This window comes from Carettochelys insculpta, chromosome 2 (assembly GCF_033958435.1).
Source record: "Carettochelys insculpta isolate YL-2023 chromosome 2, ASM3395843v1, whole genome shotgun sequence".
Lineage (NCBI taxonomy): Eukaryota > Metazoa > Chordata > Testudines > Carettochelyidae > Carettochelys > Carettochelys insculpta.
Genome location: NC_134138.1, coordinates 163,123,285 through 163,137,176, shown reverse-complemented (window position 1 = coordinate 163,137,176; position 13,892 = coordinate 163,123,285). Strand labels below are relative to the sequence as shown.

Genomic DNA, 13,892 nt, shown 5'->3' with positions numbered 1-13,892 from the left:
GTGCAGCAGTCCCGTTAGTCCCCAGGAACTGGGCAATGTAGCCGCCAGGAGAGGAGGAGGCTCGTAAATCCAGTCCGAACAAAGTGAAAGTGCGATCGGCGTCTCTTTTTTCACTCCCTCCTAGTCCCCGCCTGTGCGTGTGAGCAGCAGCCGGTGCCGCAGCTGTTTCGTTCAGATCTGTCTTTTCTATGCGGTCTGCAGTGCCCAGCTCTGACCCGAACGGGGATAAATTAATCCCCGTTCTGAAGAATTATTAGGACACTAAAGCAAAGCCTCCCGCGGATATCCTCCTCCACGGTGCGAGGACACGAGCAAACACACAGGCACGCGGAGCAGCTCCCCGGGATAGCGCGAAGGGCGCTCTGAGTCTAGCGCCACCTGGGAGGATGAAGTTTCCCGAAGGGACTAGTGACCCGAGCGGAGCCCCGGGTACAATGAGACCCCCCGAAACCGCGCCTGGCTCCCACCCATTAAAAACTGCCCCTTCACTCTCTTCTCCTATTGTAGTAATCACCCGATTCGTAATGAACAAGCGCAGTTCACACCCCCCTAGCTCAGCTAAACTTTCCCTTACGAAACGCCTCTAGTACTTCGTCCTGACACATACGTGGTGCACAGGGACCGCCCGAGCGGCGCACCAGCGGCTCCCTTGATCAATCACTCCCGGAGCCCGGCCGCCCGCCATAGCCTCCTCCTCCCCTCCCAGGAGCGCCTCGCGGGTCAACAGCCCTCTGAACGCAGCAGCCGAGTGGCGCTGCCAGACGCCGGCCGTGTAGCTGCGGGGCCGGGACTTTCTCACACGCGCTACACTGTACGGCGGGAGAGACTCACAGACACTGGGGTGGGGGGGGGAGGTCAGTAGCGTCAGGCTCCCATGGCGTCACTATTGACGTCTCGCATTCCAGCCGCTCTATGGAGAGGCCGCTAGGGCTCCTCTCACATAAATGACGTTCAGGGAGAGGGAGAGGGAGAGCGCAGCGGCAGAGGAGTCTCCTTCCTCTCTCGCCTCACACGCGCGCACACACACACCGCGCTCCGGAGAGAGGCAGAGCTCCAGCCCTGAACCAGCCGGCGCATATAAACAAAGGCACATTGGCGCTGCTGCAACCGCACCAGCAGGCTGAGCACTCGCGCGCTCCGCTCCGGAGCAGCAGCAGCAGCACAGCGGCGGCGGCGGCGGGAGCCGGCTGCTCTCTCTCAGCTCCTGGTCTCTCAAGCGTCTCTCGTACTCCTTTTCCATGCCTCGGGATACCGCGTCCTCCCGCCACGCCGCCGCCAGGAAGCCGGGCTTGCCCCTCAGCATTGTGCCCCTGGACAGAGCCTCCATGCGCGTTTAAGGAAACGGGGCTTTTTACAAACTAGATGTAAAGACGGAACCGCCACAGCAATCAAGTACGTAGATGTGAATGGGAGAGAGGGAGAGAGTGGACTTGGTATAAAAGTTGCGTTGCCGGTTAGCTCGCTCGTGAAGTGACACTTGGCTGTGTGGGGAGCATCGGGGTTGCCAAGCTAAGACGCTGGGGGCTGTACCCTGAAACTTGCCCCCTGGATATGCTGGGCGGATAGACCTTTGCTGTGCCGGACTGGAGACTTTTCTCTCTCCCCTAAGCGGGAGAGCGGGACGAAAAGCCTCAGCCGGTACTAAGGGCTTTCTGCTAGTTGTTGTCATGGAAATGATGCTGCCGCCGGCGGTGGGGAAGGCGCCGCTCGGGTGCAGCACGGCGGCTCTTCCTTTCCCTGAGCTTGGGAAATAGGTGGGGTTTGTTTGGGCGAGTTAGGAGGGTTTAATAGGGCCGTCGGGGCAGGGCGAGCGGCTCTCGCTGCAGCAGAGCGCAAGGCGGAGGCTGCCGGAGGAGCTCGCTGGAGAGGTAATTGCTGGAATGGGGCGTATGGTAATGCAATGAGACGGGATCGTGGCGAGGCACGTTTGCCCGGCAGATGCTCCTGAGAAATTTGCACTTCTCCCTTTGGAGGTCAGGAATTGTAATTACCTACTACGCCGCCCCAGCACGTGTGTTACAGTGCCGGGCCGCTGGGCTAGCGGGCTGCGTTTCTCTCTCGGCAACTGCGAAACACCTCGCGTCTTTACAAGACGAGAGAGCCTGTCGTGTCACAGGCAGGCCAGCGTGCTGTCGTGCGGGCAGCTGCTTGGTCGGCCCTATCGCGATACCGCGCTGTCACGGGGAAGGCATAATGCTTACAGTGGCGAGGAGTGTTGGAGGCTCGCCCTCTGCTGAGCTCGGGGATTTAACTCCAAAAGCCCTCCCCCAGGTGCTATATTCCCGTGCGGTTTGTTTGTTTCCCCCGCGAGAGTCGCTTTTCAGCGAACTTCTGGAAGTGATCGCCGGAGTGGTACCCAGCCTGCGTCAAGCTTTGACCTCCTCCCAGTCATGGTCTGTCTTTCTTCCCTCCCTCCCCACGGGGGACGGTCGGATGTTAAATTCTCCTCGGCTGGGAAAGCACGGCCCGGCCGCTCGGAGGTGAAACTGACTAACGCTGCAGCTACGTAGCTATTGAATTTCCAACTAGCTACTGCTCGACGTGCAGCTGAAACTTTTAATTCAGTGGCGCTTCCCCTCGGCGGTCCCTCCCGGGGGAAAGGCCGGTTTCGACACTCCGCTGAAGAGCCACAATCACAATGGAGCGTTTCACGGTTTCCTCCTCGGGTTACAGGGTGGGGAGGGGTGTCACTCGGGCTTGCCCGTGAAGCGTGAGGAGGAAGAAAGGCGCTTTGACAAGGGTAGCGAGTCCTTCCTAATTTACAGCCCTGCGGGCTCTGGGCTCAGGCCCGGGGAGCAGTGCGTGTTTGCAGGCGCAGTGAGTGTCTCTAGGTAACCGGCGGCTGTGCGGGAGAAGAGGAGCCCTGGGGCGCTGAGACCAGGGGGCGAAGGGGCCCCCAGGAGCGGGGGCGGGGATGAAGCCCGGCGGGAGCAGATAAGCTGTTGGCACCCAGGCGCTTGGCGGGGAAGGGTGGCGAAAGCAGGTGAAAGTTACAGACACGGGGCCGGGGGGGAGGTCCTCCGGTGACATGGGCTGCGGGGCGAGCGCGGCCCCCACGGCAAAGCCTTCCCTCGGAGGCGCAGGTGGTGGCTTCAGGAGTAAGCGAGCCCGAGCCCAGCCAGGTGAGAGGGAAACGACGGGAGAGGAGAGAAGGCGTCGGGGGATAGAGGAAAGTGGGTCTCAGGGAAGCCGTTGCCCACGTGCAGCCGGGCTACCCCGATGGGCTGGGCTGGGCGGGGGGCGGGCAGAGCTGGGGGAGCCCTCCAGGTAGGGGATGGTATTGACATGGGGAAACAAAGTCCGTTGAGCTAAGGCCGGTACTGGAGGCCCACGCTGCCTGAGGGTGGCTCTCACCCCAGAGCCGCCTGAAGGCCCGGCTCGGATGGAGGTCAGGAGCCCGTGTGGCTAAGGCCCCTTCTCCAGATTCTCAGATCTTGGCGGGGCGGGTCTGTCCCAGGGGAGCTCCTGAGCTAATGAGTAAAACTCTGAGTCTTCCAGGTGCCGCAGGACCGCTTGGGTTTTGTGACGCTCCAGCCTAGCCTGGCCACCCCTCTGAGCCTGATCCCGGCCCAGGCTGCACTGGTGCCGAGCTAGGTTTGGTGGCTTAGCGGGGACTGACCCCCATCGGGGCGGCCCGGAGAGGACAAGGGGGAGGTGTGAGCAGTCCTGGCTCTTCCAGCCTTCGCTCCGCAGCCGGAGCCCGCCGGCCTTGGGCACAGCTCTTCCCTGGCCCGGCTCCCCAGGGCCCCACGTGGAGGGCAAACGGGGCAGGCGAGCTGGCGGCGGAGATGCCAAAGGCCGCGCCCTGCGCGTGTGCCCGGGGCCGCCTGCTTCCTTCCCTCCGCTCCCCGCGGAGCTAGGAAAACTTCGCGAGCGAGACACGTGCGTCAGCTTCCTTCCCGGGGCATCTCCCGACGGACTCTTCGCCGCCCGTCCGGAGCGGGGCGCGACGGGGGGTTTCTAACCTCTTGGGCCAGGCTGCGGTCCTGCGGGAGGCGGGGGCGGGACGGAAGCCCCCTGCCGGGCGGGATTTACTCTCCCCTCCCGGATCCCGCGTTGGGATCCCAGGCTGCAGGTGGCCGAGCTCCGGCTTCCCCTCCCCCGCCGGCCCGCAATCCCCGGCTGCTTTGCCGCCCCGCGGCGTGATTTCAGCCCAGGGCTGCGACCCAGGCCGCCCACTCCCCGGCTCTGGCTCCCGATCCGGGCCGCGGTCGGGCGCAGCCCGTGGTGTGACTCTCGGCCTCTCTCTTTGCCTGCTGTGTGACAGAGCCCGGGTCGGAAGAGCGCCCCCGGCCGAGTCCCCGCTCCAAACCCGGATCCGCAGACCGATCCCAGCCAGCCCGCACCCCGCCGCCTCCCGCCGCCCGGACCACCAGCCCCACCATTCAGCGAGCAAGATACCCTCCAGGTAACAGCCCGCCCGGAGCCCTGCCCCTCAGCGCGCGGGAGAGGCAGAGCCGCTGCTCTGAAGTCAGTGGAGCTATTCCGGGTTTACACGGGGGGGGGGACCAGAGAACCGAATCCAGCCCTTTGACTTCTCCCAGCAGCCAGGGATTAGTGGGATCGGTGGGAGGGAGAATCGTGCCCACCCTGCCAATACGCCGAGCGTCTCTTCAAAGACTGCCCACAGCTTTGACATTTTCACGTTGGGGGACAAATTTCGCTCTGGCAGGGCCATTTCCTTTTCAGCAGGGCCGCAAGGAGCTTACCCAAGGGCAGGAGTCGGTCCCCGATTTAATTTTCTGGTCAGTCAGAGATTGTATTTAATAAAAAAAATAGTGTTATGACTGAATCCTTGCGAATTAGAAGTCCCTAACCAGCGGAAACAGACGGGCAGCCCTGTTGGTCTGTACTCCAACAAAGCAAAGCAGCAGAAATGTAGCACTTTAAAGACTTAACAAAATGATTTATTCCGTGATAAACTAAAGCTAAAGCTCATCACCGAATAAATCATTTTGATAGTCTTTAAAGTGCTACATTTTTGCTTCTAACCAACAGAGTAAGCATCTTAAACCAACAATTCCAAGCAGCTGGATGGGATGTTGTGGGTACCCAGGACTTTATTAACTCCTATTTTCATGTAACATCCTTGCAAAGATTTCAGCAAGGTTAGAATCTCTGAAATGTTCCTAGCCAGATTTTGTATTTATTCATCTGGGTCTTGCAAATAGTACCTCCTTTTGAAATGCAGCTGGTGATTAGTTTAAGCACCTTGTGTTAAGAAATAATACAAATAGTTATTAAAATATCACATTATTATTTATTTTGAAGGAAAGTGGAAGTTAAAAACAGAGGTTAGAACCAGTTAGTAGATCACATTGAGAAACGGTATAATAAGAGGGATCTTGCAATTCAGCATAGATCCTGACCTTTAATTTTTTCCTCCTTTTTTTTTTTTTCAAATAAAGTTAAACATGGATTTCTATTCCCCTCTAGCAGATTAAGCATAATATTTCTTAAAGTGCAATGTCCATATTCAGCAGTACAGGTATTCTTGCTGAAGAGAAAAGGAACTGGAGGTCATTGCTTATCAAGTCCTGCTCCTTTTCAGCACAGGCAGAAGAAATCCTTCTCCCCCACAAGAGTCTGTGTTGAAATGTCAATTTGTGACATTACCTCTTGTTAAACTGCATTGCTCAATGGATTTTCATTGGAGGTCCATGGAAAGAGTTTCATCTCAATTTACTCTGTTAACATATAATCAGCATACTTAGGAAAACAAGTTATTTAACTCGCCTTGTTGGATGTCTCACTGAGCTTTTCTTTCTGTGTTAGTTCAGTTGTGTATATGCCTTTAGAAAGAAAAATTAATACTATTTTTGAGGTAAAATTTATGAAAATTTTCACCTACTTTTTAAATAAAACGTAGCAATTGGATATATAAATAATAGTAGTAATGGAAGAATCATTTTAGGAGACAAAAGCTGTAATTTTCTCTCACATTTTTACAAAATAGCTTGAAAACTTGAAAGAGCTGGTCTTTTATCTGACATGAAAAGACAATAATTAAAATCTCTTCTTTAATTTAAATGTGTTTCCCTACAAATTAGGAATTAAAAGTTTATTTAATAGAAATTAATTTGACTATGGCATATAATTTTTTCTAGTAACTATTTCAAAAAACTAAAGGGACTTCTTAGCATTTCCAAAAAGAACAGCTACCTTTAAACTTTAAAAATGTTCATATATATCATTTATCCAATGACTCTGGAATATGAGTTATACTGGTTATAAAGAGAAAAAGTAGTCCCAATTCTAAAAAAAACATTTTCTCAAAGGGTAATAATGCTTTTTTACTTTCTCAGTTTCTCTTTTTACATGTGAGAGCATTTCCACTAATGAATATAAAGATTTGCGTTGTTATCAAAGTGCAACTCAACAGCACTCTTTAGCTTTAAATGCAAAACTGGGCTTGAAAACTGAGTTTTTAAGGAGACAAACCTCATAACAGTTGCTGTATTGGGTCTGTAATGTCCTATGTGCAATAAAATGAAGAATGGAGAAGTGGAAAATAAATTTAAAAATCAATTCCTTGTGTTACTAGAGTCATCAGTTTATGTATTGGCTTTTATGAATTGGCTTTACTTTCATGATGCAATGTAAAAATTAACACTGTTCTAGTATCAACCTCAGCCTAGATCTCCTATAGCAATCAGGGAAGAAACATAGAGTGCCTTTGCCTTTACATTTAAAAAAATGTTAAGGTCTATTGTGCCATATTTTTTAGCAATTTTCCCTATAATGGGGAGTTTTTAAAAGCTGATGGCAAGTTATAACCTTTAATTTTGATGGGAATAGAAATGCAGTATGCAGGCCCTGGCTCAAGTAAAAAGTATTTATTTTCACAGCTTCTCAGTAACAGAGTGATTTCAGTTGTGTCTTTGATGCACACTATAGACAATGTGTGTGTGTCACACACACATATTGTCTATCATGCACATAAAAGACAACTGAAATCACTGTATCTGTTACTTAGAAGCTGTGAAAATAATATATATGAGCTGTGTATGTGCGTGTGTATATAAATATATATAAAAATGGACTGTGATAGTGTGGCTTGCCCATTATGAAAATTTTATGGCATAATTGTGTGCATTCAGGGGTAGATTTACGGCCATATGCCATTTTCATGCTTCTTGTTTAATTTTCATTGACATCTACGTCTAGTAGGCAGCAGATCTAGGGCATCTGGGGACAGCTTGTACTCTCACTTACACTAGTGTAAATTTGGCGTAACTTCATCCAATGTAACTGAGAGCAGGATATGGCCCTGTACGTATGTAATACATGTTTCTTCTCAAGACCAAGTACTCAGAGGAGATGTGTAACTCCCACATTCTGGCAATGAGGGTCTAATTTCCCTTCGTGAAATACAAGAACTCACCATAATAGGTTGAGAGAGATGTAAGTGACGACCTCAAGCTGCAGCTGAGGCGTAGTCGTTTTTCTTCTTGTTGTTAATGGCCCCATTTGCCTTGCAGATATGCCCTGTGTACAAGCCCAGTATAGCCCTTCACCTCCTGGTTCGAGTTATGCGGCTCAGACCTATGCCTATGGCTCAGAGTACAGCTCGGAGATCATGAATCCGGACTACGCCAAACTGACTATGGATCTGAGTAGCACCGAGATCACTGCCACCGCCACCACCTCCCTGCCCAGCTTCAGCACCTTCATGGAAGGCTATTCTGGCAACTATGAGCTCAAGCCCTCCTGCCTCTACCAAATGCAATCTGCCGCCTCCTCCTCTGGCCAGAGGCCCCTCATAAAAATGGAAGACAGGCAGCTGCATAGTTACCACTCCTCGCTGCCACCCTCCACAGATGAAGGGATGCCCAGCACCTCCATGTACTTCAAGCAGTCCCCACCTTCTACACCCACCACCCCTGGATTCCCTTCTCACCAGGCCTCCATGTGGGACGAACCCCCACATCCGCTGCAGCCTGCGCAGACCTGCATGGCCTCCAGCCACCTGATGGACTCTGCCGCCATGAAGACTGTGCCTACCCGCTTCCCGCTCTTCCACTTCAAGCACTCGCCACCGCACACCCCTGCCCCTGGTGCCCACATGTGCTATGATCCCGCTGCCCTGAGTCTGCCTCTGGGATCTGACAGACCCACTGCCAGCCAAGCCACTATGGAGAACCATCCTTATGGGCTTCCCCTCACCAAAAGAGCAGCCGCCTTAACCTTCTCGCCAGTGAGCCTCAATGCAGTCACTTCCAGTATGTTGGGTGAGAGCAGTGGCAGCAGCAGTGGCCTCCCTTCCCCACCCAGCAGGAGCTCCTCATCGGGAGAAGGAACTTGCGCCGTGTGTGGGGACAATGCTGCCTGCCAACACTATGGGGTACGGACGTGCGAGGGCTGCAAGGGCTTCTTCAAGGTGAGACCCGCCTACGCTTTTGCAAGCCAACCGCTTATCCCAAGTCATCCCCATGCCCTTCACGCTAAGCACTGATGGCTTCGGTTGTTCTTCTCCTGGGCAGTTCACCCAGAAAAGTTAGGACAATTCTCTGAGCAAAGTGAATATTGGAATGAAAATTCACTGTCTGGGTTGTCTGTCTGGACTGGGTAGTCAGGCCGTTCATACCCCTCCAGAGGATGTAGAGATTGGGCTAGTTCTTAACCAGAGTCACTGGTTGTGGCTACACAGTATGGTGGTCTGCACCAGGAGGTATAAATTGTAGCGTACAATAAACCAGGTCTACACTAGACCCAAAAGTTGATTTCAAATGTGGAGTTCTAGCAACAGCAATTGCACAGCTAGAATCCACATATCAGAAATTGAGTTATTTGACTGTCTTCATTAAGCAAGGTTGACGGAAGCATTTCTGCCATCTACCTCCCTTACTCTTCGCAACAGTGAGGAGTACAGGAGTTGACTGCCGACCCTAGAGAGATCAGTTATGCACATCTCTACCAGATGTGTGAAACCGAATTCCAGAAGATCAACCCATAGCGGGTCGATCTTCACAGGAGTGTAGAAAGGCCCTTAGTGTGTCATGTACTCACTGGCCTGTGGGACGCTGTTGCCATGCACTAAAAGTTTCCTAGGGTGTGTTGATATAATCCTGGTATTTCGAAAAGGACTAAGGCCAGGTTTGCACTACAGGGGAAGGTCGAATTAAAGCACGCGATTTCAGCTTTGTTAATTACGTAGCTACAATCAGTGTATATTAATTCAGGCTTCTGGGCCATCTCCACTAAGAGAGGTCAATGGGAACCTGTGCTCCTGTGACTTCCCTTACTCCTAATGAGGGGCAGGAGTACCTTGGTCGACAGGGACATCCTGTAAATTTGATGTCGCACGTCTCCACTAAGCATGCTGAATCAAACTCTGGAAGATTGACTGCGGCGGCGTCAATCTTCCTGGTAGTGTAGATGTACCCTAAGTTAAAGCATACTATGTAATAGTCAGGAAGTGTCAGCAACAGTCTGCATGTGGCAGTCAGTGTGCAATATGAGACTGTGCACTAGAATTTACACTGCTCAGGTGTGGGCAAACACACAGTGTAGACAAGGCCTGAGTTGGGTGACTCAGTGGAGCTAAACTGATAAACACCAGCCTGGTGGCCAGCCCACGAATGTCTTTCTGTGGTGCATACAGCAAAACGGTAAACTCTTTCATGTCTGGTTTTTAATCATCTGGAACTCTCAAATAACTGACATTTTAATCACAAGTAATTTTAATTACATTTTCCATAAGTACAGTATAATACAGCAAATACAGTATAAGTTTACAGTGTATAATACTACTGTTGTTGGTAAATAAAGTACTCTGTGTACATTTTTGTTTGTTTCTTAATACCTAATCTTGTTTTTCTTAAGTGTTATGCATTGCTAGGTATAAGTCTCTGTTATCGAGAATATGTGACTATTCAGCAACCTCCCAGTCCCGCGGCTGCCGGATATGAAAGAGTTTACTGTACATTTATTTTGCTCTCAACAAACTGGGCTTTACTGAGTCATTCAGACTAATTACATATGTTTTAAACAAAACATGAAATGCAGGCACCCTGACAGTCATCCAGAAATTCAGCTAGTAGCAACAATGAAAACTGTAGTCTCCCTCCATATGTAATACAAATACATGTACCTTTAAGGACATGCCAAGGGGGCTATTGAGTCAATAGATGTTATAAAACAAAACATTCATCATGCTAGAAAGCTGTTACTTGACTCCAATTATTTAATTTAGAAACCAGTGAATTTTGATCTGTGAAAGGTATGAAGTAGTGCGATGACTAAGCATTGTGTCTCAATATTAGCTCAGAAACTAACTGAGAAGGCTCTAGGGCCAGATAAGACAGAATGAATTCTCTACAAAGAAACTTACTGTTTGTTTTTAATGATAGGTTTTAGTATTTGATTTTTTTTGTCTGCAGATTTCATGTAAGGTTTCAATTTACTCTTATGAATGACACATTTAAATTTAGAGCTTGAGGTTTGATTTATTAGTACCAAGGCCAAAGGTCTGATTTAGTCAATTTCTTTCTGTAAAGATCAGAAACCTGCTCCTGCTGAAATAAATGGGTGTTTTTCCATTGCCATTGGTAGGAGCTGGAAGTTTAAAGTATTTTTATCACACTTGCTAAAAGTAACATTAGTCAATGATAATATTTTTGCAGTATGATAAAACACCTGTATTTATTGAAGTTCTTAGTTGTTTAGATATTGCAGAAATCAGCTAGAAGAAATAACTGTTAAGATCCTGTTCCTGCTTCTGTGGTAATTCACTACTGTGAATTTATATGGGAGCAGGATTGGGCCCTAAATCTGCAAAATAATTTTCCAAATCTTAAAATGCAATTTGCAGTTTAAGTGGTGCACAATTTGATGTTTTTATGTTTATTACTTTTGATCTTGTTTTTTTATTGCACAAGGAACGCAAATTGTGATAGAAATAGCATTTTTCTGCATACTTTCATATCAATGTCACAGTAATTAAATTTATTGTTGCTGCTTTTAAGTTTTGTGGTTTACTGCTCATTTGTGGTGAAATAGGGTTAGATAATGCAGTACCATTGACTTTAAATATTATAACATGTTAAATTGTATATACCAATTTATTCATTTTCTAGTCTTAACTTACTTTTATAAAATCTGAATTATTTGATAGTTTTCCAAAATATTTGTTATAATAGAAATATAGCATTTTAAAAATAAATGGGCCAGCATCCTCTCCAAACATTTGCTCTATAGCTAAGTAAATATTAATACAATATAACTAGTATTTTCCAAAATAAGTTATTTTTTCCATGAGAGTTAACTAAATTGTGAAAGGTTGTGGCAGGGGATGGGGAACGAACAAGAGAGGTTGGTTTGGCCTGGGATTTTTTGCAGTTTTGATTTCATCTGAACTGATTTTAATGGCTAGCAAAACCAGTTATTGTGATATTTGACTAACAACAGTGATAGCAAGAGAAGTACATACCAGATCATTTTGATTCTATTTTAATAAGGTCACTAATAATCAGGGGAATGAACCAAGTAGAAAATTGTTCCCAAAGGGATATTAAAAGCGGAGATAATCTAATCCCCAAAGGTAGATGCGATGACCTGGTAATTTCAGATATGATTTTATCATTCAAATTTGGCTGTCTCCTGAGACTTGCTTCAGAACAATCCCAGACAATTTTCACTGTCAGCAGCTAACACCAATAAAACTGTTTTTCCTGCAGGCTAGTGTGTTAGGAAATTAATTTTATCTAATTATACAAATTGCACTGTCGCTTTTCACATTGTAATTAAAATACATCTTGTCAGGTTCTCGCTCATTCAAGAAACTATCCGCTGACTATTTCTGTGTTGCATTTTTTCAGAGAACAGTTCAGAAAAATGCAAAATATGTTTGTTTGGCAAATAAAAACTGTCCCGTGGATAAGAGACGTCGTAACAGATGCCAGTACTGTCGCTTTCAGAAGTGTCTCAGTGTCGGCATGGTTAAAGAAGGTAAGGAATTTTATAATGGTAGGCTTCCTAGTTTACTTATCTCCAGAGTCTGGGTATAAACGATATATATATAATTTTCTTTTTCTTTTTTCAGGCATTAGATTTATAATGTCTAGATTCTCTAGAACAAAAGATTCAAGAACAGAAAATGACTTTTTTCCTAGGGATCCTGGCCAGTGCTTCTCCTCCCTCCCCTGCTATATTGCAGTTGGCTGCCACCTCAGAGAGGGGTTGTATTGCATCGTCTCCCATGTATCTTTACATTAGATGCTAGTCTGTTCCCATGGAATTAAATACAAGGATTGCCACTGACTGAGTGAGGATTGAACTCATAGGCCCAATCCTGCAAGTGCTTAAGTATGTGAGTGGACCCATCGATGGAAGCACTTACATGAGTAAGCCCTTTCAGGATCAGGCCCATAGCACATGACATCTTTTAAGGAAGCTAAGAATTCTTCAGTAAGAAGTGCTAAAATACTCTGTGTGTGTGTGTGTGTGTGTGTGTGTGTGTGTGTGTGTGTGTGTGTGTGTGTGTGTGTGTGTAAAACTTTAACATATAGGGACAGAGCTAAGGTTACATAAAAAGGGTGCTGTTCAGATGTTACTTTGCTGGCTAGAGCTTGGGGCTTTACACTGTTTTAATAACACACACATGTATCTCTGCAGTTAAAGATGGCAGTAATCTGTCTAGCTAGCTAGCTAAATGGAGGCCCATTATGGCCTTTTCTGGACTAGGCATAATTGAGAACTCACCTGGTGCCCATTTGTCGTTGTAGCTGTTTGGTAATGTCTTTGTGCGCTGATTTTTGTTCTTCTTAATCCAGTTGTCCGTACTGATAGCCTGAAAGGAAGAAGAGGTCGGCTGCCTTCCAAACCAAAGAGCCCTTTACAGCAGGAACCTTGCCAGCCCTCCCCACCTTCTCCTCCAACCAGTATGGTGAATGCCCTGGTCCGTGCTTTAACTGACTCCACACCCCGAGAGCTTGATTATTCCAGAGTATGTTTTATGATTTTTTGCATAGAAATAATTGCTAGATTATTTGTTATAAAATTTAAAAATCAATATATTGAAATGAGAGAGAACTGTAAAATTTAGATAGCACCAATGCCCTATCCTGGTGTCGGCAGTGACTTCAAGGCCAAAATTAACTTCCAGTGTAACTCCATTTATTTAGTTAAGTCATGATACTGTATGCACCCACAGGTGTGCTAAAGCAAGTATGCATAAGTAAATAGGGCAGTGACCCAACAACTGACTATGCACAGCGTCTCTTTCACTTCAACAGAATTGAGGGCAGACTGCAGGATATGCCACTGTGCAGTCAGTTGTAGGTTTGGAAAATGTAGTAATAATAATAATAATTAATAATAAAATAACATAGCTCTGATACAATGTTTTTCGTCAGTAGGTCTCAAAGCACAACACAAAGGAGGTTGTTGAAACAAATCGGCTCTGTCCCAGCTGAAGTCAAAGGGAGTTTTGCCATTGTTTTCAGTGGGAGCAGAACTTGACCCTTGCATAATGCTTGTTTGGTTTAAGGAATCAATTAAGATGATACTGACCTCCTTTGTGATGTGCTTTGGGACCCACTGAGGAAAAGCATGATAAAAGAGCTAGATTTATTATTATTATTTATTATTTATTAGTTTATTTAGTTCATTTGTTAATCTAGTGATGTCTAATAGTTCTTTAAATCAGACTAAAACAAATAAACAAGGAAAGAAATCTCAAAAATTGATAGATGTTTTATAACCTTATTTTTATAAAAAAATTTTAGTTAAATATTGATGAGATGTTTTGCTTTCTATTGCAGAAAATAAGCTAGAGCAAAACTTGCAATTATTAAAATATATTGGTGAAATTCTAAAACAAGAAAAGAAAGAATCCAGATGTGGAAAAATCATGAACAAATCCCTTTATCTTTATTAAATATTATTAAGTA

The 13,892-nt window shown here is 47.1% G+C and overlaps 1 protein-coding gene across 2 annotated transcripts in view; it reads left to right on the top strand.

Moving 5' to 3' along the window:
- Positions 1 to 981: 981 nt before the first annotated feature.
- Positions 982 to 13,892, top strand: part of NR4A3 (nuclear receptor subfamily 4 group A member 3) — a 32,175-nt gene continuing 19,264 nt past the window's right edge. Inside the window, exons 1-5 of one of the 2 annotated variants that reach the window (XM_074987965.1) lie at positions 982 to 1,392; positions 4,268 to 4,408; positions 7,482 to 8,380; positions 11,820 to 11,949; positions 12,774 to 12,946. In XM_074987965.1, coding sequence (XP_074844066.1) covers positions 7,484 to 8,380; positions 11,820 to 11,949; positions 12,774 to 12,946 — 1,200 coding nt within the window. In that variant the 5' untranslated portion in view covers positions 982 to 1,392; positions 4,268 to 4,408; positions 7,482 to 7,483. Of the gene's footprint in view, positions 1,393 to 3,058; positions 3,123 to 4,267; positions 4,409 to 7,481; positions 8,381 to 11,819; positions 11,950 to 12,773; positions 12,947 to 13,892 lie in introns of those variants that run through there. The other variant, XM_074987964.1, reaches the window with a different exon arrangement.